This window comes from Thermobia domestica, chromosome 4, assembly GCF_964235325.1.
Source record: "Thermobia domestica chromosome 4, izTheDome1.hap1.1, whole genome shotgun sequence".
Classification (NCBI taxonomy): Eukaryota; Metazoa; Arthropoda; class Insecta; order Zygentoma; family Lepismatidae; genus Thermobia; species Thermobia domestica.
Window position 1 is genome coordinate 288765434 of NC_137457.1, and position 27237 is coordinate 288792670.

A 27237-nucleotide genomic window follows, 5' to 3' on the forward strand; every position below is an offset into this window, starting at 1 on the left:
AGTTTACAGAAAATTCAGGATTTCGGGGGTTCGGAGGGGAAGGTCCGAGCCCCAGGCCCATTCTTGCATATGTTCTTGGAACTGCTGTTATTCTGCACCCCCAAAAACGATAGGCCTTTATTAAGTACTGGCATCTATATTCTCAGAAAATAAATATAGAACTAAATTGTTTCTGTTAGAAAAGAAAGGGTACAAATGAAGTGTAAGTTCAAATCTTTAGGTTACATCAATCATTTCTCCGTTAAACAAGTAAATTTATTAAGAAAGTATACAAATGTAAGTCGAATTATAAAGTTTTGGGGGTCTGAACCCAGTGGAACACCCACGCGGGTGCGCCTCTGACCTAAGCCTTCGGCTTACTGTATACGTTAAACTACTTTACTAATAATTTATAACAACAACAACAACAACAACAACAACAACAACTACTACTACTACTACTACTACTACTACTACTACTACTACCACCACCACTACTGCTACTACTACTACTACTAATAATAATAATTCTCTCTACTCGGAGAGGTTGACTACATATCTTTTGGATCTATGCTCGGCATAGTTCTGCTATCTGGTGCGATTCTTTTTTATCTCTGGTGCGATTCTTTCAAAGTAGCAGAGACACTTCCCGTTAAAGGAGTTAACGTAAATATATTGAGAATTAATACTAGAGATGCAAAAAAGCCGGCTTTTTTGAATCGATAGTTTTTTTCACATAAAAACCCGGCTTTTTTGGAAAAAAACCGAGAATTTTGGAAATTTTGGCTTTTTTCATTTTCATGATTTTTCTATCCAAATAGCTTTCTTATAGTATATTCTATAGTTAGATAAGATTTCCACGACCTGAATGCCATATTTAGCTCTGTAATTCACCATCAAGATGGATGGAGCACATATTTTAAAAATTAAAGCTAACATGAAGAATGTAGTATTTGAGGGCAATTTTACAGTTTATTTAACTTTATTTTAACTTTTGAGTTAACGACATTTTTTTCCTTCTCTAGATCATTTTAGTTTGTCATCCGTGTTTCATTTCTAAGAGCTTAGTACTCCAGCTTCTAGCACGAAAGTTAAACTTACGTTTTTCTATATATCCGTCAAAGCATACGTTTTTCAATATGTCCGTCAAACTGTATTTCCACATTTCTGTTATACTGTAGTTGTGCAATGATTTAGCAATAATTTTCCAGATACAACCTTGAATACCAATTTATACAAATAATCAATAGCGGATTTAGAAAAGTACTTTGGGAGGGGTTTCTCTGATTGTTTCGTTTTCTAAAAAGTACTAATTTTATTTGGGAGCAGCTTGAAGTTTATGAGTACAGGCATAACTAATATTTCATTTCGTTTATATGTTTAGCAATAATCTTCCGGATACAACCTTGAAGATCATTGTATACTGAGAATCAGTGGCGAATTTAAAAAAGTGTTTTGGGAGGGGTTTTCTTACTACTAATGTTTAGTTTTTCTAAACATTCGTAATTTTTATTTGACGGGAGCTTAAAGTTTATGAGTAAAGGCATAACTAATAGATATTTCGTTCGTTTTAGACATTCCACAACTTTGGAGAACAGGCTTCAGTCCGAAAGACCGATCCTCTAACCTTCGCAAAACTGTCACTGCTTTTAATTAGTAATAATAACGATTTAAAAACAATAAGAAAGGAAGTCGGCCAACTCCTACACTCCTCGTCGGCCAGTACACGCACTATTTCTACATTCTCAGATGGAATGAAGGAAGGCTTTGTCAGAATGGTCGAATGCTGGGTTGAATCCCGGACTTCCCGATAGAAGCGCAAAAGCCAACCACTCAGTCACGTTTGTTGTGCAGTTGTATTTAGCTTAACTTAAATATATTCCGTAGTCTTTTTTTTTTTTTTTTTTTTTTTTTGTTCCGTAATGATATGTTGAATCCCTCTTGTTAAAAATTCAGAAAACTTGAGGACTGGGTAAACCGTGATGGTGGTCAAGGGCGCCCATGTTGTGGTTTCCAAGGAGGGGCAAGTATAAGCGACGTTTCAAAAATAGTTTCAAATTTTGCTGTAACTAATGTAAAAATCCTATTGGATTTTCAATATTCTGAAGTACATTTTCCTCTAGGGGAGGCAAGCGCCCCCTTAACCCCCCTGATGGGCGCCCTTGATGGTGGTTATAAAAAACTTGACTGTAGAATTTCAAGAATATACAGAACCATGTGCAGCCTTTAATTGTATCATACAAATCTAAGTATTTCTCTTATGTTTTATTTTAATTTTATTTTGTTTCAAAAAGAGGGTATGGAATATTTTGAAGTAAAAATACTACATACAATTTTGCTAGTTATTTGTGTATTTTTTGAAAGAAGTTTTTACTCTTAGGGTTGGCTCGTTTACACCAGCTGTTTTTTTTAAATAACTGGTTTAAACTAAAAAAATTAAAAGAACAAAAATGCGAATCGTGTGAACTTCATGGTGACGTTTCACATGTCAAACCATCTGCATTAGTCTTATTTCCTTTTCACCTTTTAATCAAGGTGTCCCATGTTCAATTCTCGGTCGAACCACAACCCTTCTTTCATGTGTAAACCAAGTACTCTTTCGGATGTCACTTTAAGCGAAAGTCTTCTCCTTGATAACCTCGGTATTACGTAAGGATGTTAAGCCTAAACATACAAAACGAAACCAAATTATATATTTCTGCATGCCTGTTGTTTTATAAAGAAGCGAAGGTTGCTTAAATATATTGATTAAAATTGGTAAAATTTATCGATTGCCTACTTAGCTTCCAACATTAGCTTGGATTGGACTTTCAATGATACCTACATACTAAATTTGTAATTTAATACCTCAGTTTTAGAAAAATAAACACACTGCTGAACAAGACTGCACTTATTTAATATAAAAACACATTTACACGTGACGTTTCGATCTTCTATCCAAGATCCTCATCAGACGTACACTCACGTCTGATGAGGATCTTGGATAGAAGATCGAAACGTCACGTGTAAATGTGTTTTTATATTAAATAAGTGGTCTTGTTCAGCAGTGTGTTTATTTTTCTGATTTTATTCGTAAGACGTTGACTATGATTGTGTGTCACTCAGTTTTAGCGCACTGATTATAATGCGTTGACCTTTAAATTTTACATGCAAATTAAATTTTACAGGATTTTCCCGTTATTGTTTTACATTTAAAAGAATGACGGGATTTTCCCGATGGCTAGGGCGGGAGTTTCTCAATTTAAGAAATTTACTGACCGGACTTCTTTAAGCTTATGGGACCTCTTCCAGCATAACCCCGTTGTTGAATAATAACTCCAAGGCGAAACAAACTTATTTCTGTGAATATGTAATATAAATACATAAAGCAAAATATCTAAATCAAAAAACCTTGTTTAAACCCCAAAAAAGCCTGGTTTAAACTGCCCCCCCAAAACGGGTTTTTGGCATTTTCAGAAACAACCATGGTTCTTGCCAACCCTGCTTACTTTTGTATATAGAAGGTTAAAAAATCTTATTATATACATTGGTTAATCCTTTGGAATTCATAATGTAAAAATGTTGAAGTAAAATTGTTTAAAATATCTTCGAAATTCATGGTTTACTTTCGAGGTTTTATATTATTATCGGCATCAACCAATGACTTTCTGTGTTATAGAGAAGCGAAACAAAGTCTGCTTTATCGATTTAAAGCAGAATTTTGAAAAAAGCCCAAAATTTCCCAAGCAAAAAAGCAAAGCAGAAAAAACCGAGTTTTTTTCCAAAAAAGCCGGTTTTTTTCCGAACCCTTGCATCTCTAATTAATACCATATATTGTAAAACGTGTACCTTAGGTTCGCTCTTCATTTATTCCCACAGCGAATTGAACCTAATTCTCCGACGTGAAAAATTGAGAATGAAAAAAAAAAAAGTTTATTTACTTTGTGCTTTAAATGTGTTATTTTGTTCTTTTGAATGTGAAAATCAGTTAACGAAATAAAGGTATCACGTACGTCTGACGTGAGATCTCCCACGTACACTTAAAGCGTAGCACAATCTTTAACTAATAATTAAATTCCCATAAGAATAAGAATTTAAAATCAATTGAGAAAAGCAGTTGGCAACATTGAAGTGCAGAATGGAATAATATGCAAATGATGATACCAATTTCTTGTAGGTTAAAAGAAAAGAAAAAAAAGCCATACCTTGTTATTTCCTGGAACGAACAATGGTTTTCGCTTGTAGGATGTGCAATGCTTAATTCTTTGAAACCGAATCTCACGATCTCATCCATATTCATAAGCTCTCAGGTATTCAAGCTGCATGGGAACATGGACAAAAATATGCATGAATTATGTTTCTTTTATAAATACCTGCAAAGGAAATCATTTTAAACTCGTTCCCTTTAAAAAGGAGCATTTAGTAAGTCCACTGCACAGATTGATGTTTAGTAGCATGATAAACAAAAATCTAAATTTTGTAAGAAAATATTTGTTTGAATTATTTCAAAGGAGAATCACAATGTTTGAAATATAACATTAAAATGTTACAGTTGATTAGCAAGGTTCAGGAAGACTGAAGTTCGATTCTCAGTGGGAATGGATGTTTTCCGGCTCCCATGTTAAATATTGGTCTGAATTAGAACTAGTAGCTTCTCATAGAAACTTAGATCAAGTTTACATTAGCATCTGGGGCTGCTATCCTTAACAAGACACAAAAAATATCACCAATTTCAGCATCGAGAACATATTAGGAAATGAAAAAAATCTAATATTTCTTTTATTAACGCGCCTGCTTGCAACAGATGCAGGGCCCTCCAGCTTCGCCCTGTCCTGACGTGAACCAGACGCAATTCTAGTTTGTAGCGATCACCTAGCATAGATTGATGCATGTTCTTCGCACTGTAGAAACAATTGCATGGCAGCACTACTTTCTACTGTGGAATGATACAAATTCCAAAAGCTAATGGAAAGTCAAGACAAGAAATTTAAGTCGTCGAATAGCTCCAAAGGCTACATGAAATAAGTCGTCTATCTTCCATATACTATTGAATTCAATTTCTAGCAGGTTCGTTTCTTGAAAAGCTTAATATCCCACAATTATGTACTGGGGCTAAGGAAGACTGTGATGGTGATGATAACGAACAAAATGGTAGGATGAAAAAAACTGCGAGGGAACGCCAAGAAAACTGTCCACACAAAGTCCACTTGGCGAGAGCTATGATCAAAATAAGGACTCCACACACCAGAAATGAGCGCTTAGTTCCACCCTAGTTTAATAGAAAATACATTTGTGAAACAAACATAATTTGAGAGGGAGAAGTTTATACGAAGTGATAAAACACGTTACTTAATATGTAAGTTCTTAATGTTGAAAAAGGACAAAGGAGAAATCTTTAACAAGTGTCAATTGTCCGTAAGGGATGGGTCCTCCTAAAGTAAATCCGCGTGCATATGCAACTACTCTCATAACGAACATTATGTAAAGTCGTTAAGGTCCCGTTTTAGCCAGGAAAGTCCCTTGTTTCAACTGTTGCTCCGTATCTTTCTGATACTCAAACGAGACGCATAAATGTCCCGTTTTCCTGCAAATATGGACAAAGTGATCCGTACTTATTATTCAAAACATAATCGATCAAAGCAAGTTCTCATGCTTTGGTTAAAATGACTGTATAGAACAAATTTTCGTACCAATACTTATTAGGAACTTTTACGCCATACCTGGAACTGTCAATTGATAGGTATTGCTTAAGGAACGCTGAGATACCACCCTTACTTGTGTATTATGTAATGCGTACTGGTGTTCAAAACGCAATTTGGGAATTTTACCCCCCCCCCCCCCCACTCTCCGGTTTTACAAGTTAAAATTCGACGGCTTAATATCATAGGGACGTATCTACAAAAAGTTTTTTTTTGTTTGTAGAAAACAAAAACTTTTTTCGTATTTGATGTTAGTTTTTGGTAATCCAAAATGCTTTTTATTTAATCAGCCGTTCTTTACAAGAAAGTGTGACTTATAATCATTTCACAGAAAGAAACATTCGACCTTTGATAATGTCAGAAATATTCGTATCTCAAGAAAAACAATTTTTTTTGTGGATACGTTTCTTTGACACTAAGCCGTCGAATTCTGGTCAATTTAAATGTAGTAAGAGTTCATTTCTAAGAAAAAACTGAAAAAAAATCCATTATCCGGACAGCGGTATATTGTACACATATACGGAATCTGTATGTTTACTACGGAAATCTGTACATAGCATACGTTTCCATATGCTTCATACGTACTGACTATTTCCTGTTTAGATATGTATCATGTCGTTGCAGGATATCTGACATCTAACAGTCTTCCGTATATTACATACGTATACGTATGTTACATACGTCAACTATATGTTATATACGTCCATCTGTATGTGAGATCCTGACCGCCTATATACACAGTTGTTTGTTTCATACCGAAAGTATGTTTATTCGGAATACTTACACGTGAAGTACGTATAAAACATACGTTTGCTGCATGGTGTACGTTAGGTTGTACGTTAAGTCCAAAAACTACAGAATTTACGCATGATATCTACTGTTTACGTACGAAATATGTTTTTTTCTCTGTGCACAAGTTCATATTTCAATTCGAAATCAATAGGACAGTACGCAACGCTCTACCACTGAGCCACCACCTTCCGCTCTAACAGATCCGTATTCTTCATTAATCTACAGGACAGAAATATGGAATGTGAAACAATATATATATATATATATATATATATATATATATATATATATATATATATATATATATATATATATATATATATATATATATATATAAAACCAGCAAACACCAATTCAACCAACGCAACGCAATTTGCAAGTCTTAAATAAAATTCAAGAATGCCTGAGAAAGTGACTCTTAGATATTCATAAAAGAATACAAAACGTTTTTAATGGAGATGATGATTATAACTTACATTTAAGACAGCAACTGAGCTAGGAGTCACAGAATACTGTAATTCTTCTTTTCTTCTCCCACGGTAAGCCACAGAATGTAAGAGTATATGAAGAGAACAATTGCTGAAATTCTTGTATCACTTTAAACTTTGTATAACATCGACATAATTGTTAACGGTGTTGTATGCGAAACCGGTGAGACTTGCCATATTCCATTCACATTATTCTCTCTTAAAAGAAAGACAGGGAGAGAAAGACATAAAACAGTCTCTTTTAACTAGTAATACTGTGGTGTAAGTCTTCTCAATGTGGAATTTGCTTTCATTTTGAAGCTTGCACTGTTATGATTTATGCGTTTTGTTATACTGTTTATTTCTGTGCAGATTTATTGTACGGATGCATACAATAAAATCGTTATATAGATATATATCGACTTTTCATATCTTAAACAATCATTTTTCTTGGGGGACTTGCATTCCTCTGCACTGTTTCTTCCAGACTTTTTTGGGGGGCACTGCTCGTGGAGCTCTGAGAGTGCTCTCCCCGGAGGAGACCAAATAATACGTCTATACTATATAATATTAAATAGAATAGTACCAGCAGTGCCTCCCTGGAACATTAAGTGTGCACCCGGAACATTGTCTTAAAAAAATCCTCTGTACAGATTTACTTTAGGAAGGATTCAGTGTACGTACGCGTTAAGAACTATCGTGGAAAAGACTAACCAACTTGTGCTATGTGATCATTAAAAAGCACGAATGCTATCTAACCAAGTCAGGCAGAAGCGCAACAGAGGAACCCGAGCGGAAGGGGTCTGTCCGTAGGGAGCTGGCCTGTAAGCGAAGGTGGATATACACATAAACGAGGATACCGCAAAACACTATATGGCATAAAATTACTTACCTTACGTGTTGAATTATGTGTTTGTATGATACTAAAAACGTTAGAGGTAATATCCCGATATTTTTCATAGCTTGTATATTTGTGATCTAAAGAAACAATATATTACTAACGTACAATTTCACCACTATGTGGACATTTCTTTAGTTGCGCGTCATAAATTAGATTTCAGATACGTCACTTCACTTCACTTTGTATAATATGGCTACTAGGTACATCATGGGCGAATCCATGCATAACAGGTTTGACTTCCATTAATTTATTTTTACGTAGATGCGCATCTCACAGATAAGAACACAACATAATTAATTAGCTACACACTAGTGTATTAAAATATTGCCATAAATTTGTTCTGTAAATTTTACAAATCTCTGGATCCGTACAAAAAAACTCTGCACCTTTACTTCATCTAACCTAATCTAAGGTAATCAAGATAAACTTTCTCCACACTACGCTCTCGCGAAGGTCTGATAAAACTAAATATAAGTGTTTCTCTTTTAACCATCAAATCTCGTACACAGAGGCTTAAAATGTATTCAAGCGTGTATGAAGAATTAATTATAATTTTCATGATAACAAGAACATATTTTTTGAACACTTTATATCATTTTAATTAATTTGTGTTGGAAAGGGAACTTCTAAAATTTTATTACGCGTTTCACGTAAAACAAAATTATTCAAAGATGAGACACATAGGTGCACCCTGCAGAGGGGAGGGTCCACTGGATCTGGACCCACCCAAAAACTTCCTAACTCAACATACATTTGTACACTTTCTCAAGAAATGTATACTTTTTTAACAGGGAAATAATTGAGTAGCGTGAAACATATACCAATGGATAGATTTGAGTGATCTGAACATACTGATTTGGGTGCAATAGTGTACGTAGTATTTAATCACTCAATCTTTTCAGGAGAAGTGTTCGATTTGATTTTAGTTTAGTGTCTCTTCTCAGCATCCATGCTAAATGAGACGTGGACCTACGTCTTAACTTAGAATCCGAAACAGACGAGCTCCTGTTGGTAATCGAACCTGCGGGTCTCCACGTCAAATGCGCGAGCGTTAATCGCTTAGCCACAAGGGAGCTCTCAAAACAAGCGTGACTTTTGTATATATACGAGAACTATTTGCAGTTGTTTAAACAAGAACTACGACATATTCCCTCTATCAATTGTATGTGTGACATTTGTTTACAGTTCAAGCCACGGGTCGAATCATAGTTCTGCAATCGAGAATTGAATTCGAATCTTCAGACCATAGACCAGAAAACTCACTATTTAGTCACGAAAAGAGCTTGTTGTGTATTGACACTAAAGTTAGATTAATATAATCTTTTACAATTCGTTTGATTTTGATGTGGATTTTTAGTTTAGCGTCCCTTTCAGCAGCGAGGATATGTGAGACATGGACCTATAGCTTAATATGGAATCCGGAACACATGAGCTCTGGCTGGGAATCGAACCAGGGTCTCTCACATGAAAGGCGCGTATGCTAACCGCTTAGCCACGGGGGAGCTCCTTTCGCAATTCGTCTTTATAATAAATTAGAAATAAGAAATTTAATTATTTTTAACAAAGTATATGATATGATTGATACTGAAATTAAATAAAATGAGACTTTCAGTTTTACATATCATGATTATGTCCTGTAGGCTGAAGCAGACGAATAATTAAGGAAAGTGAGTGAATATGAAGGAATTTATGGAATGAAAATGTGTGAGGAAACCGGCCGAACACCAAGAAAATTTATAGACACTATATATATATACCATAAATTCGCATGTGTGTAATGTTTTCGTTAACCACTCAAGTCAGTTCGACGTACATGTATACGGACTCTCATAGTGCTTCTAGAGGCGGTTCGACGTGCATGTATACGTCCCGTGTAGTAGTGACGAAATGATGCATATTATGACATTTGTTGTTCGAGGAGTTAAATAATCGTTTCTTTTAACAACTGATATGGCATCGTGGTTTCTTACACAAAATCGTAGAAATGCAATGCAAAGGCAAAATTAGGTAGCAAAATGTGTTGCATCTATGATCAACATTTAATACCGAATTTGAACTTTTTTTTTGTGAAAAAAATTGCGCTATTCGATATCGTTGTCTTTTCTTCGTTATAGAAGGATTCTCTTTCAATCTCACTAGGGGCGTATCGTCCATCGTCCCTGAGTAAACGGAATAAAGCATTAAAGTAAACCGCGATAAAGACAGTAAAGGGGATCACACAAACCTTTCATTTATGAATGAATGGGATATGGTTAGCCACTGTTAAAGCCACAGTTACTCGTTTATATGTTTTTCAAAGATAAGGTATATAAAAATAATAGCTTCAATTATTTTTGTCACTCAAAAAAAAACTGGGGGAGCTTAGGCCCCTCCGGCTTTGGACAAGATCCGCCACTGATAAAAGGGTAGTATAGATTTTCGTGTTTAATTTTAATACGTGATACTTTTCTGATATCCTCAATCTGAAATACAAAAGCAATAACTATGCCTCATTAAGGAAGTTCATTAGTGATCACGGAAATCACAAAAGAACCTTTAAAAAAAGAAAAAAGAAAAAAGGGAGATAGATAGATCAATTGGTATCGAATTTCAACAGCGAAAAGTCAGACAAAATACACTGTAATTTTCATTCCGACCGACAAATAAATAAAAAAAAATCCTATAATTTTCCCAATAACAGAGACAGAAAGAGAGAGATTATCTCTGAACAGAAATATTGGTGTGTTGAATCTTCCACTCACGTACTTCGATTGGATGTTATAGGAGGCCTTGATGCTATGTACTGCTGGCCGACTGACCTGCCCTCTGCTGGGAAAGATCCGTTACTTTTAGTACTACGTGATGAAGAGAATCATGGGTAAAGAATATTCTCTTGGCAATTCTTTTTTAATAGTTCTTCGTCTTCTTTTTTCTTGTTTTCTTGTTCTCCATTGACATATATATTACACAATTAGTCAAATCTTTTACAATTATGACTTATACATAATAATTTTAAAGCTTTTGTTAATTTATTATTGTAATAATTGTAGTAATAAATGTACGAAATAGCTGCATACCAGATACAAGCTTTGTCTGGTTTAATTGATATCTTCGAGAATTATCTGATTTGTTATGCAATAATTCTTTAGATTAACGTGTCGTTAATTACTACTTCACATCTCGGTAAGAGCATTTTACTGTTATAATTTATCGCAATGGGATCACGATTTAGCACAACAAGTCATTAAGATAGTTGGTTTGTCTGATCGCAGTTTAGCTTCTCCTTTCAGCGCTGCAGCTATTTGAGACTTGGACCTACAGTTAAGGTGGATTTCGAACCAAAGTTATGTGTTCAAATTTTTCTAGGTTCTCCCATAGCGAATCGAAACTGAGGCTGCGTGCTAGGCACCAGACCAGCGGGTTGGACTTAATATAAAAATGAAAATGAAATGAAATCTTTGAGTTTTACGTCCCACGATTATGCCGGTTAGGCTAAAGGAGACGGTGATGGTGAGTGGGAGGAAACGCGAGAACCCCGAGAAAACCCACGCACACGGTGTTTGTCCACCACAAAGTTCACTTGGCGGGGGCTGGGATCGAACCCGGGACCCCAAGCACCAGAGGTGAACGCTCTACCACTGAGCCACCGCAGCCCCAGGACTAAATATAGTTGAGCATATAATGAATACTATAAAGTAGTTTCCTGGGCGAGGTGCATTTACCTCACTCAGTGATGTGCACATAATGTAATCAAAGGAGGGAATTTAATCCCAAGGTTAGATATTGCCTTAGATATGAGTGATATTTTGTTCATATCTTAATATGGTAAAACGATATTTCTCCAGCGAAGTAACTAGGCTAATTGTCGCCCGGGGCAGGTACTCGCCTTAGCGCTACCCTGACCAACTAAACCAAGACGTTCCATCAAGTATTTGTCCAATTTTGGGCCCTCTCAATTCGGATCCTGGGGCACAAGCCCCGTTTGCCCCCTAGTTACGTCACTTTATTTCTCCATAATATCTTGTAGAAAGAAGGACTGGAAACCCTTTACGTACGCCATTGACATAACTAGGTCTTCCAGATTAGGATATCCTTCCTCATCGGTAGAAAGATGGTCTGAATTCAAATAAATATTGTATGCTTTTTTAAAATTTAAATAGTACTGCTGAAAGTAACGCTGCTCACAAGTAGAGACGAAATGAAAAAAAAAAAAAAAAAGACTTTCTCGTCTCAATTCTCGAAAAATTCTTTCTCGAAACGTTTTTCTTGTCTCCTTTTAAAAATTTTATGTACAAAATTTATGCTCTGATTTTTTTTTTCTTAATTTCATCTAGAATTTATAAAAATCCTTCCGCGTCACTACAGGTTCACGAAATGTGCGATGTAACATTTAAACCATATTCATTGTTAAACTATAGTGTGTAAATGACTTGTGTATCTTTAAAACGTTGATAAATGATCATTGTATTCGTAAAATAGCTTTATCAATTTATAATTTGTCTCGACTCGAGAATGAGATGAGATTTTTTTTTTTTTTTATTTCTCGCTTTCAAAATGTTTTCTCATCTTGTCAGCAATACTAGTTCAAAGTCTTATTGTATGTACGAATGAGATTATTGTAATTTATCAAAGTAGTTTTGTACCAATATGCACGGTGGCTCAATAGTAGAGCGCTTATTTTTGCTGCGTGGGGTCCACGGTTCAATCCCAGACCAAGTAAGTTTTTGGAGGATAACATCGTGTCCGTGGGTTTTCTCGGGGTACTCCCGTTTCCTCCCACCTTTTCATTTTGCCATTTTTTTTCCACCATCATTCACTTGCCTTAACCATTCGTCTCCATTAGCCTAAAAGGGCACAATCGTGGGTTGTTCAACTGAAAGATTTTATTTCATTTCTGTATGTATGAACTTCCTCAATATTTTTTCCTGAGAAATTTATAGTCTAATAGCTGACATGGAAGGTTGATTACTATCACTTGAAAAATAAGAACGTTGATTTCTATTATTATTATTATTATTAATAATAATAATAATAATAATAATAATAATAATAATAATAATAATAATAATAATAATAATAATAATAATAATAATAATAATAATAATAAAAGTTTGAAGGGAAACGTTGGAAGGCCTTTATAAAACGAAGGTGTTGTTTCAAATTACAAATCACACCTTTCACAACATATATATGTGTTGAAATTGTAACACACATATATAGGGTGTCCCAAAAGTAGGTATACAGCCCTGTATTGATCAAGTATAACATTCTAGTTTATAGATTTATTTGCTTCGGCTGTTGCAAGCTTAAGGCATAAGTAAAAACACATTAAGAAAAATAATTTAAAAAAAAACTAAGCCTACCTGATTGATAACAATAAGAAGTGATAAAAATGCAATGAGCTGACTAGCACAGTACTGTGTACCTACTTTTGGGCCACCCTGTATAATTAAATATTGCGGTCTCAGTTCGTTTAAAATTATTTTAGTATGCACCAAAACTTACCACTATAATTATTACAATAAATTAAACTACTTTTATCCCTTTTAAACTTTGTATTTCCTTAATATTTATCATTAATTTCGCAGAAATTAGAAATACACTTCAATCAGCTATGGCTTCCTCACTTATTATATCTTTAACCAGTGTTGCCACAGTCCTAGCTCTGAAGTGGGCTGAAAAATAGTACCAAATTGAAGCAAAAAGGGCTGAATTTTATACCAGTGTAATACACGGCTCTATAACACGAAACTGAAAGAGGTAATGTTGTAGAACAACCCCCCCTCTTCCAAGATCACAAATCAATGTGTCGATATAGATCTATAAAACGCAGAAATGTTTGGATATCTTTATATTCGTCAATATGGCGCCACTAATAAACAACTTAGCCCTCTAAGCCAGCAATTATGTCAATGTATTTTTCGTGCTATTATCTTCTGGTGTAGAATCTTTGCAATGACATAAATTATAGACTTACTTGGACACATGCTGGTCTTCTTCAGAATATTCAACACTTGATTCAATGTGTTTGTGTGGTTCTATTTCTTTTTAAGGTTTGAAGATAGTATTTCCACCACACTGTATCCTTCTCGTCTCCTTCATGCATGGCGCGCATGCACCCACCTAGCGTTATTTGTATCCCAGTATAGTTCGAATTACGAATTTTCCACACAAAGTTCCTAAGTGTTAAGTGGTGCAACGCCACAGGATGAGATGCAGGAAAATCATACTGACACTTTAGAAAATGTGACAAGTATTTGTTAAATGGTGCTGAATTGGGTAGAATTGTACCAACTTTTTCACAAAAGGGGTTGAAAATGCCAGCGTGGTACCAACGGGCCGATGAATGACAAAAAGGGCTGAATTTGGTACAATTGTACCAAGTGTGGCAACACTGTCTTTAACTGTATAAATATAACAAGTTTAAACATGTTTGGCAACAAGCTTTGTTATCATAAGGTACCGGACTATTGTCCTTATTGCAATATCACTAAATATACATAATCAGTGTGCCTTTCGCTAGTACTTTGGTAGTAGATCTAGTGCCTTTTATGTTTCTGTGTTCTAGTACGTTCACAAACAAATCTAGTACTTTTCTCCTCCTATTCTTTTCTCATAAATTCATTTGGGAAAGAAATAGGAATCTCATGAAAATTTGGCAATGTACAAAAATTTCACTGTTTCTGGTAACGTTTTTTGTGTTGTTTTTTTTTTCAACAGCGGTATTTACAAGAGCGAAGTGGGACTTAAGTGCCTCCTCCAACTAATAAATAGCCACAGTAAACAATATTAAATATTTGGTGATCCGTTTAAACAGTAGACTATTAAGGAATTAACCCTTTGACTGCCACAATGTATTAACGAAAACTATATCTATCTCTGGGGCCAAAACGTAATTTTGATTTTTCTCATTTTATTTGGACCGATTCTGCGTACTGCATGTGTATAATCTTAGAAAACCAAAAACATGTGAGGCATTCTTTAAGTCCCACGCGGCACAATTTTATACAAACAGTGAGGCATAGCGTTGATGCCTCACGGCGGTTAAAGAGTTAAAACTCGGATTTTCTTAATAAGCCCATTTTACGATATTACTTGTTTTCTCCCGACATCCTCTATATTTGTCACACTTGTGTTACTTTAGTGATTTTACAGTGAGTTCTAATACGATAATTAAGCATGCATTCCGCTAGGATTTTTAGTTTGGGAGTGTAAAGTCAAATTTCGGATGGTTTAAGTGGTTTGCACAGTTTGAATTGAATTTTGAGGTGTAAAAAATTTAAAGTTGGGGGTTCTTTAACCCTTATCCGGGCAAGACATTTTTGTAACGTAAACGGGCAACCGGGGCCTGTGAGGCCCAGTATATATTTTAAGTGCAGAATACACAAAATCAATGCCTATTGTCACTTACTGTTTAGACTAGTCTAGAATGTAGTCTAGAATGTACCGGTATATATTTTTGTCAAGTAGCAAAACTTCGTGTCACGCTTTTGTAAGCGAAGCAGAATAGCAAATCCGGTCCAGACATTTTTGTAACGTAAACGTGCAACCGGGGCCTGTCAGGCCCAGTATATATTTTAAGTGCAGAACACTCAAAATTCAATGTCTGTTGCCGCATACTGTTCCGACTAAAGGTTACAATAGTCACGTGTTCAATATATAATTATGTGACAATTTGATCTAATATTTGACAGGAATTTCACTAAAGTTATACGGGGCCTCCTAGGCCCGGGTTGCCCGGTTACGTCAGGAAAAGATTTTCAAATTAAAAAAAAAAAAAAAAAACATTAGCTTTACCAACTCGATATGTTCATGATTTTAACTTCGACGAAAGATAGAATAATTCAGTATTTTATGTCTTCGAAATATGTATGGTTATTGAGAAATTTTAGAAAAATGAAGCTACTGGGCCTGGGAGGCCCCGGTTGCCCGGATAAGGGTGAAATAATGTGGGGATTACTCCTCCACCTAGAGGGGAAGTGAGCTGACGGAAACCTTCTAATAGCATATTAATATCGTAAAATGTCACAAACAGGGTGAAATTGGAGCAGATAAAATTTTAATACTCTTTCACCAGATCTAGTACTTTTTTCTGCATAGGTTAGTACGAAATATTTTTGCTGGGTGGTTTCAGTGTACATAAACGTTATCGGTGCAAAATATATAATCTTCACAACTTTAGCTGCCTCTCAAATACCTATTGATCTGTGTAAGTAATAGGGATTCATGATTTAAAGATCACCACCATTCAAGTGTAATGCAACAGTTTAATTATGTTACTAGTACTTCTTAATTTTTCAATCTTTTGAGACTGAACAAGATGGCAGATTAAAAGGATCTTTTTTTGTTTTTCTTTGTCAAAGATTCAGACGAGTCACGATTTTTATGAAAGAAAACTAATTAAAGTAATAACAATAATAATAATAAAAAAATAAAACAGAACCACTTATCAACACATGCAAGAGACTTCTTTGACGTTGCTATCAACAAATTTGATTCTTCGTTATTATTTCTTTTCGGAATTTTCTTTCTTCACTTCAAGAAGTGAAAAGAAAAATAAAACATAAATACCGTTAAGTTTCAGTAGTTGGAATACGAGCGCTCTAACGCGTTAACTAAACTGGATTGAGTCTATATTAACAAGTTAGCTGGATAAAAAAAAGACCTCTTTTTTTATCTCTCTATGTCTGTATGCGATCCTGTTTATGATCTGTAGAATTATGTAACATGAAACAAAAAAAAAGTAGCTATCCATGATTTAAGATGGAAGATAGTGGAACAAAGAAACGAAAATAAAATAAAAAAAATAAATAAGAAGAACAAGCTATGTGGGAGTTCTAGAACTGATTGACCGGCCGTGTCTCTACAATCAATTTTCTCTCCTGTTAAGTACTATTTAATGCAGTAATGTCCTTTTTAGAATGCATCAAAAACAGAGAGGATCTTGTTTTCCCCTGTTGACCTAAATCCTGTTGTTTGAACACAGTTTTCCGATGTTAGTTTGTAGATAAACTTTTCGGATAATGTAGTTCTTTGCTTACCATTACAAATTTATTATGTGGTATTAATGAAGTTTATTTGTGGCATAAATCAGAAGCAGCTAACGGAATGTTAGCAGTTAATAACAAGGCCGCGAAGGGGGGGGGGAAGAATACCATTCACCATATAAAAAAAGTAGTTGTGTTTAAACAACACACACACACACACACAAAATAGTGGCCATTTAGCGGTTGAATTAAAATATATAAACCTTGGCTACCCAGTAATGAAAGAATGAACCTCACATATTTACTATCGTTTCTGCCACATAATGCTCAGTAAACAGAACAAATAGCACATTTTACCTTTCTGTTCGTAGGGCTACAATCGAGAACGCATCACTGTTAGGACTATGTCAGTCACGTTCAAGGGCGCCGTGAAGATTTTATGTATATCAAGATTTTAAGACAAATTGCACTCAAATTATGCCAAATATTGTATATTCATAAATACAATAGGGGAGCCCACATGAACTTTGGAGGGGGGGACGGCCCCTTCAGGATCAGCACCCTTGGACTTACGTTAAGAGAAATCAAACAACTGTAGATAAAATCTTCATATCTACTGTATATTTTCATCTACAGTAATTATGTAATTAAATGAATAACATTTTCTAACAGAAAAAACAGTCAACAGCATCAGATTGGCAATGAATTTTAGAATTTTAGAATTTATTTAGAAGAAGAAGAAAAATATATATGATATCTACTAATGAACTATATTGGATTTGTAATCTTTGATATTAATACAATCAAATTTTGTGTTAGGTACACCAATGTAATAGAATTATATTAATGTGAAATTCATACATATTAAAATATCATTAAGAAATTACACTATAACGCAAGGAACATAAATGTAATGAAGAAAAAAAATATGTAATAAGTATATACACGTATGGCAATGGCAACTCCCTTTTCCCCGAGTGATACATCTCGAAACTCAAGAAGATATACCACCCCGGCGGTTCAGGATACCATATACTCAGGGGTGCCCACAAAGGGGGGCTGACGCAAACTGCGTCATTGAAATATTTGGGGGGTTAAAAACCTATATAAATATGTTTGAGGGGGTGTAAAAATTAATCGAAAAGATTTTTTTTTACATGGAAGAACACCTACGGATAGACAATTGAGTGCGTCATGGACATGGGGGGGGGGAAATACTGATATACTCCACTAACAAGTGTTATATTAATGTAATGGAACATCTATAAGTAATGTCAGGAAACGAATTCCAGAAGAGATTTTGTCCTGGCGATACTAAATATTTTTGTGTATGAAAGAGCTATGAAAAGATAAGACAATGGGTTCACATGAGCAATATGTAAACCTGATTTTCCGTTGTTTATCTTACTTTAATGTATCAAATTTTTAATGTCCACTCTTCGGTAACATTTTATCTTTTAATTTAAGTATCTTTATATTCTTTAAACTAATCTTTTGTATATTTTAACGTCTCTTTCTTCCTTAATTTGGATTGAGAGTTCATTAGAAATCTTTGGAGTTTTATACGTTAGAAAGGGCTATATTAAGTTATAGATTTTCTGGTTCCAATAACTTCTAAATTTTTGTGTTACACTTCCGGTTGTGTATAAGACGACATAGGAATTAGAAATTATATTTCTGGGGAATACTGACATCTATGACCTATCTACGCCTAATGCGTAAAAGGGATGACGTAATTCGGTGATCACATTACTCGGAAATTGGGGAAGGAAGAAAAGAAGCGATCTAGGACGGTTATGTTATCCCGGCATTTCTCTGGTATGAATGAAGAAAAACCAGGAATTACATCACTCAGGATGCGTGGCCTGTAACAGCTTTTACACTTTTTCGACCGAGTGTTGTCCCCACCACGAATTGAACCCAGGATCACTCGTACTAAAGGCGTGAGCGTCTAGAAATTTTTATCCCTCCTCAACTTCTTTTGAGGGTTTACTGTGATGCTATACCATTAGAAACAATACAATCGATATGACGACTGTTCTACGTCGTTGCCGGCCTTATACGGCGAAATGTGGACACTTTGAACATTTATGTCCTTAAGTTAGAAAACACCACAGACAATTTTACACTTGTCTGATTTAATTAGTAAGATATCATTTTTAAAGATTGTATATATATATATATATATATATATATATATATATATATATATATATATATATATATATATATATATATATTATTTATATAGCGGGTGGCCCAAAAGTAGGTTTTAGAGGTTTTTGCTCGCAAATAATTGATAGCACATCATACCAAATGTTTCTTATTCCTCTGAAGATCATAAAATAGTGACTTTGACAAAGATTTCAAATAAATTCGCCCTTCAAATATCTTTTTGAGTAGATGTACCAAATTTTATGCTTGTCTTAGCTCGTAGTTTATTGCAATACTTTCTTTATTTGTCGATACTTACTGAATCATGCACATTGATAAAGGTTGGCCCATAATTATCTATATGATGTTTCAAAAGGCTGTGGTAAAGAAACTAGCGACATAACTTGAACATAAAATTAAAAATAAACACATTGCTGTCATACCTTTCCTTAAAAGAATTTTAATTTCAGTTCTTCATGGCATGCACCATCCAAATCGATATATGCCTGAAGATGAATTGTAACGTTGTCACAAGCAGCTTGACAGACCCGTACTGATATCCTACGGAACTCTTCTGTGATAGTTCGGCCAAATTGCACGTGTAATGTTCATACACTTTGTCCTTTAAAACACCCCACAAGAAAAAAGTTAGGTGATGTTAAATCGGGAGATCGAGCTGACCACTTCACAGACCCACGTCGACCGATCCAGCGGTTCGGGAATGTTTCGTTCAGCCACTCTCGCACTGGTATGGCATAGTATGGCTCCCACTCTCAGAGTACACAGTGTTGCCGTATCGAAACATTTGTCCAGAATTACAAATACTACAGTCAGTAGAGGATCATATAAATAATTATGGGCCACCCCGTATTTTAATACAGTTTTCAAAGTGTGTAAGAGAAGAGAGATGTAAAATCCAAGAATCACAAATGACAATACTGAAAAAAAGTGTTAAACGGTGTTAAATGTCTGCAGTGTGTTTTATTTATTTATTTATTTTTAGCCCATTGCTTTATATGTGGAATTATTTTTATATATTTTTTTTCTTGAAATGGACTGAATTTTAATGGTTTCGTTTTACTAATTTCTTCTTTAAATCTAATATCTTTTGTGGTGTAAAATTTTAATGTTTAATTTGAGTAATATTAGGTTTTATTATTATTATTCAAATTCATTAAAAAAAGACATGTAACTAAACATGAGGAATATATTAGTAAAATTACATAATCATAATTCCAGATCGTTTTAAAGAAAATAGGAAGATTAATCTATTATATCATACAATAGCAAATATGATTTTTTATCTGATCGCATCACGCAATAACTACTGAACTGATTCAAATAATACTTGGTATAATTACCAACTTTAAACCCCTCAGGGATAATATATTAAATTAATTAAAATGTATATCCTAAATGGGAGGATTAAAATGTATTTCCTAATTGAGTGGTAACATATAAAAATAACCGAACACGACGCATAATAGTGTTCAAATTCGTAGTTATGGTAGTGACATACTGACACTCTCAATATCATTGAAATCCGGGTTCAGCTTTAATCTGAATAGAGGAGTCGTAAGATGAAAAGAGGGTCATGTTACGGATTGTAATTATTATAGTTTCATTGTAATGTATATCCTAAGGGGGAAGAGGTTCAAATATGAGGGTCGTCCGGAAAGTAAAGAACGTTTTGGTGTGGTTAAATAAAAATAAAAGATATCAGCACAAAACTTTATTTACAAAGTCACAGGACCTTACTCTACTTTTTTATGTAATCGCCATAGTTGTCAAGACACTTTCTATAAAGTGAGACCAGGTTTTCAATGCCGATGCTATATTCATCTGCCGTCAAGATGTGAGCTAGGCGGTCACTGTTTGCTTGAGTTCCTCGTCGTTTACGAACTGTTTTCCACCCCCCACCCCCAAAATCGTGTAACGTGCTCAAAGTGAAACGTCGGTTTTCTTGAACATTTTTTTCGACCTTTTACTTCAGTCTTTTTCGATACAATTGATGGCCTCCCACTCCGATCTTCATCATGCACGCTGATCCTTCCTTCATTAAACATAATGTACTATTTCCTCATTAATGACTCGTTCATTGCACTATCACCATAAACGTTCCTTATTAGCCTATAAATTTCAATAGGCTTAACTTTTAGCACGTTAAGAAAACGAATGAAACTCCGTACTTCACATTTGGCGGGATTTTCGATTGGCGCCACCATTTTGAATCGCTGCAAAAACAAGTAGTGTGTCCACACAGCGTTGAGACTCAGCTCACACTGAGGTGAAGGAAGGAGATAACTGTCGCGCACGCGATCGCAGTAGTACGCAATCTTTCTTTACTTTCTGGATGGCCCTCGTACTTTCCATAAATATATTCCCTCCGTTCAAAGAAGGGATGTTTCAACTAGTCGCCCACATAAATAATTGGGCTAAGAAATAAATGTGACATAGGTACTCAATATCCACCATCTTGAGTTCTCTTGGGTTGTTTTAAATATCAATATATCTAAACCGTCTCTCATTGAGCAACTTCTGCTGATTCTGTTATATTCTATATTGTTGATTGATGGCTTTCCAGTTAAGACCTAAGGTTCATTTTTCTCTTGTAATATTTATTTTTAATGTGAATTGAATAGTATTGTTAATAATAATGACTAAAATGTGGATTTTTCTTCTTGTTTTTTGCAGCTGGTTGGCGGGGAAGAAAAAGTCGACGTCGTTGAAGCCGTCCCAGCAGAAGTAGAAGAACAACACCTCGCTCAGGACAGGGAAGACACAGAAGGAAGTCCACTTCCAGATCAACTGGCTTTGGAAACTGTTGAGAAGGATTCTGGCATACATCCTGGATCAGATTATGGTGGTCCACCACCTCGCCACTCGGGACACCCATTGGCAATTCCTGTACGTAATGGACCACTTGTACTGCCACCCCATGTCCATGGAAAGCCTCCTCCAGGATTCGTACATGGAAAACCCCCAGGACCTGTCTTCGATCGCAACCACGACCACTACCATGGACCTCCTCCTCCTCCCCCACCACCATCAAACAAGCATGGCCATCCCCCACCACCACCTCAGCCACAAAGAGGGGATGGTAACAATGAGAACCTGAAGGCTCAAGGTACACAACATATTGCTCATGTATACGACGCACCGCCTCTGTTACACGACAAACTCCATCTTCCTCACGATGGTGGCGATTTCAATATTCTACCCCCGTCAGGACCCACAGGACCTGTGCCTGGATTTAGTCTTGGATCTCTGGGAGCAGGTGATCCATGGCCAGCACCTATGCCGGATATGCCAAAGATAATCTCCTTAGATGTTAAATGCGAGAAGAATCTAATGAAAGTATACGTAGGCTTTGACAAACCATTCTACGGAATTATCTTTAGCAAAGGTCATTATAGTAACGTGAATTGTGTACATCTTCCCGCTGGTCTCGGTAGAACGTCGGCAAACTTCGACATTAGCATACACTCCTGTGGAACTACTGGAAATACCGAGAACGGGTTATATGGCTATGGAGCCGATTCAGGGTCAGGTACATATTTTGAAAACATTATTGTAATTCAATATGATCCTCAAGTGCAAGAAGTTTGGGATCAAGCCAGGAAACTTCGCTGCACGTGGCATGACCAATACGAAAAATCCGTAACATTCCGTCCCTTCCCAGTCGATATGCTTGACGTCGTCCGTGCTGATTTTGCCGGAGACAACGTCGGATGCTGGATGCAGATACAGGTTGGCAAAGGCCCATGGGCATCCGAAGTCTCTGGTCTCGTAAAGATTGGACAAACAATGACTATGGTGCTTGCTATTAAAGATGACGACAACAAGTTTGACATGCTGGTGCGAAATTGTATGGCTCACGATGGTAAACGTGCTCCTATTCAATTGGTTGATCAAAAGGGTTGTGTAACAAGACCAAAATTAATGTCGAGGTTTACCAAAATCAAGAACTTTGGTGCTAGTGCTTCAGTTCTTTCGTACGCGCACTTCCAAGCGTTTAAGTTCCCAGATTCTATGGAAGTCCACTTCCAGTGTACTATCCAGATATGTAGGTACCAATGTCCAGAACAGTGTTCTGACCCAATTATCCACTTGGACACTCATCTGAAAGAAGCATATGGACCTCCAATTGATGCCTATCAACCAGCCGGGCGTCCACGTGATGAGAGAAGAGTCCGAAGATCAGTTCCTGCAGATGCCGACGACGACGACGCTGCTGAGGAAGCAGAAGATCCAGAGAAAGAAGTTGGACTTAACAAGATCATCAGGGTTGTTTCAACTGGAGATCTAACTTTTGCGCTGGAGAATGCCCGGGACAATACAACCACAATGGTGTTCCCAGCGAAAAACGAAGATTCAGGACTTATTTGTATGACAACTCCAGGATTTGCAGCAACTCTAGTCGTACTTCTTGCCATTCTGATTATTTCTTGTCTTCTTTCTGCTTTCCTTTGTGTGAGGTTGAGGCCATTCTCAGGTGATAAGTCACTCGTATCCACAATTAATAACCCTACATTTACACAGAAGAACAAAACTCGGTTCTAAATAAGTTCGAGAAACAGCAAAAAAGGCAAAAACAATTCATACTCACTTTCGGGTCGGTGCTGAAAATAAAAACTGTTTATAAAGAATTGGATTTGGACCAATGAGGGCAAGGAATGATAAAGAAGGAAAAAAATATTTACAGTGCAATTTTGTAGTTTTGCGTAAATCCCCGGTGAAATCCAAAGATGTACCACTTAAGAACGTTCAAGTCATGTTTGTTTTGTTTTTGGTATCAGGTGTTTAGTGTTGCTATTCGTTCTGGTAACGGTGACGCTAACCCTGCTCTCTAGTGCGCTTTGATCCGTGGGATGTTGTATCCCTAAGTATTGATAATAATACTATAAGTTATCATAACACTAAATATATAGTATAGTGAACGGGGTCTTACTTGCGATAACTAGTAAGAGAGAATAGTTTACGAAGTTGCAAACACTGCAAATCTTAGATAATTTTGTCTTCTATTGAAGATACTTTAACATATGTGATATTCTACACTTAAACGTTAAAAAAAGAAACCTTCATTGCCTTGCCCCCTTTTTCTATTCACATTTCGAAAATAAATATAGATAAAGCAATGAACTGCACACCTCTGAATCCCACGGATCATTCTAGTTCTGTTATAACGTGAAATAAAACTGAAAATATATATACATATTTTGGTGATTTGTCCACCACAGTTGCTTGCAAGGCATAAAAAAAGAAAACATATATATGTCCTGCTGGTCGAGGTGAAGCCCGAGAAACCTCTCAGGACAAATAGAAATGTTACTAAGTTCAGGTGGTTAAATGGACTGGAGAGTAGTTTATTTTTTTTACATATTTTACTCATAAACTTATATAGTGGAGACAAATAGAAACACTTTCTTGTGTGAGGTCAACTCTTTCAAGAAGGTTGGGTTATGTAGTTTTTGAGACTCTCCAATTAAAAAAAAAAGTCTTGCAAAGCACAGTGGATGGGGTGTTTCTTTCCTTTTCTTGTGTTATCTTGTCTGTACTTTGCTTTGGTCTTATTAGAAATAGATGGATACAAATTTGATTTCCTCTGCATTTTCTTTTGGGGTATCACTGTCTATAAGTAGAACATTTTTCGATAACGTACGAGCGAATAATTGAAGTTTAGGTAAATTTATGGTGGATAAGCTTGTGTTTGATATGGTGGATATTAGCTCAGATCTACAATGAAATCTAGCAAAGAAAATACGAATGTTCAAAATTTGAATTAAAGATATATATTTTTCATTGATCGATATATAAGCTCGTAACTCCACTTAGCTTTTCGATTAAACGGGTAATCTACAAGGATAAATAATGTAAAAAACTTAGCTAGTTAAATTTAAAATATGTTCATAGCTTAAAGTAATATCAATCAAAATTTCTATAAAACAAATAACACATTTTTGTCTCCCATACTTGGTGACAAACTTTTGTGAGCTTAGCTTTAAAATAGCAACAACTATTTTATATACTAAGTCTATGAATATATATATATATATATATATATATATATATATATATATATATATATATATATATAATTAACGAAATAGAATAAAACTTAGCTAGTTGTTTTATCAAGTTGAATTTATAATTTAAGAAAAAACAATCTTATTAAAATTCAAACTTGTTGCTAAGCTGTGGAAGATTCCAGCATCACTACGCAATTTTTAAGACGTTCGTTTGACAGAAGGTGTGAAGAATGCATTGTAATTGTAACTACCTTGTAATATCTCTCAGAATATGCCAGAGGAATCAAATTTGCAAATTTTTAAAAATCATATTAAACAAATTGACAGTCATTATTATCTACTTAAGGTGCTTTGTTTTGTCTATTACCATTTCTTCTCTGTAGACTGTCTATTTTTTTCATTTACATTTGTTTTCTTTTTTGTATGGAAAACAGTGGGTGACCTTTTTTTTTGAAACTCTGTATAACTTTACCTTTTTTGTTTTCATATTGTGTAATGCTGTACCAGAAGTTCAGAAAAGATAGAAAAAAAGACTGTATCTTATCGACATTTCAATTCATTAGTAATAATTCATTTTGAAGCCATCTCAGTGATAGTCTTTCAGGGATAAATATTTATAGAAACGATTATTTTATATTCTTTGGTGGTGTACATTTTTTTTTTTTATTTCTATCAATGACGGATGATCTCAATAAGATGTTTAAAATCTTTTTTGAGATCTATTTAAGTCACTCTTGTTACTTTTCACTCTACTGCTACCCTTTTTTCAACCTTACCTCCCTCCCAAACAATTTTTAAAATGCAACTTTAACGTGAAATGTTAGTATTTCGAGGGAAACGATACAAACAATTTTTATGTAGGGTAGATGGTTTATTTGAAGAAAAAAAAAAACGATTAAGTGAGTTTCTGTGAATGTAAGAGAGAACTTGAAAAATTGTTTATATGTTTCACCTCAGGATTTGCAAACAGGCCTCATTTAAAACTTCATAATCGTTGTCACAATTTATTTAAGTTATTTGTGTGTTTTTTTCTAAGGAAGTATTTTTTAATTTATTTTATATGCATATATTTGTTTTTGTTCTATTTTCTAAATCTATCTTTAGTGTGTGTATGCGTGTGACCTGCATGTGATTTTCAAAACTTGCACCTTCAACTTTTTTAATGGAATTAACCCTTTCTTCTTCTTCATAATTATTATTTGTAATTAATTCTATTCAAACTGTGTTTTTGCACTGCCACATATCACGCCAGTATAACTACATATTCAATCATAGACACACACATAAGTTTTCACTGGTTTTATTAAGTTTATTGCTTAGAGACTTTATTTTCAGCCTAATCATAAATAACAAATGCCTTTTCTGTTTTCAACAACTTTAATTCTAGTTATAGTGACTTATATTACAGTAAAATTAACATTTGAATTATAATCAGTACGTAATTTCTTACATTAAGTTTTATGTAATTGCTATCGTATTTATGATAATCAAACTTCCATTTTCGTACTAGTTTCGTGTTAACAACAAGTTAGAAAAAAAAACAATTTGTAAACTTCATTTGCTATTAAAAGCAAAAGAGCATAAGCGAAACAGAAAATTGCGCTGAGACGCCATATTTCTATCACTTTGATGTGAAATATGGGTCGCACGTAATTGCAGAAAATTTTATGATCCAAATAGTGAATATCAACAAACGAAAACTTAACTAGTACTCTTGTAAATTTTTATTTTTCTACTAGTATCTAAATAGTACTAGTAGAAAACTTTACACGTAATAAAACAGGCAATTTCGTATCATTATTTTCACATTATTTGAATGCGAACAGTGTCGATCCAGAATGTATTTATCTATATCAGCCAACATTTTAAGATAATAAATCAAAATTGCTGTTTAATAATAATCAAATAAACTTTTTAACAAATGATTTATTGCAGAAAAAATCTTTGTACGTTTCCAAATTGGGAGCTGCAAGAAATTATGATTGTAATTAAATTATATCCTACCTTGTTTTAGAATTATATGTTTCATGTAATGTTTCACGAATTCACAATAATCAACAGCATTCGTGTGATTTCCTGTGAAGACAACGAAATAATTTTACATTATTTTATTATATTTTACAAAGAGTTATAACACACTCAAAAAATACTAGATATTCTTTGTGTTTAACATAGAATAAATGAAAACTAACATTAGAATCATACTAAACTCTTCTGTTGACTTCAGTTGTTTACAACTTCCACTTATTTCAACTTTTCTTTATTATTTAA

The 27237-nt window shown here is 34.8% G+C and overlaps 1 protein-coding gene across 2 annotated transcripts in view; it reads left to right on the plus strand.

Moving 5' to 3' along the window:
* Positions 1-26888, plus strand: part of LOC145684148 (uncharacterized) — a 135736-nt gene extending 108848 nt beyond the window's left edge. For both annotated transcript variants that reach the window (XM_081756098.1, XM_081756097.1), the window contains one exon: positions 21632-26888. In XM_081756098.1, the coding sequence (XP_081612224.1) occupies positions 21632-23500 (1869 nt within the window). In that variant the 3' untranslated portion in view covers positions 23501-26888. The remainder of the gene's footprint in view (positions 1-21631) is intronic.
* Positions 26889-27237: the final 349 nt, after the last annotated feature.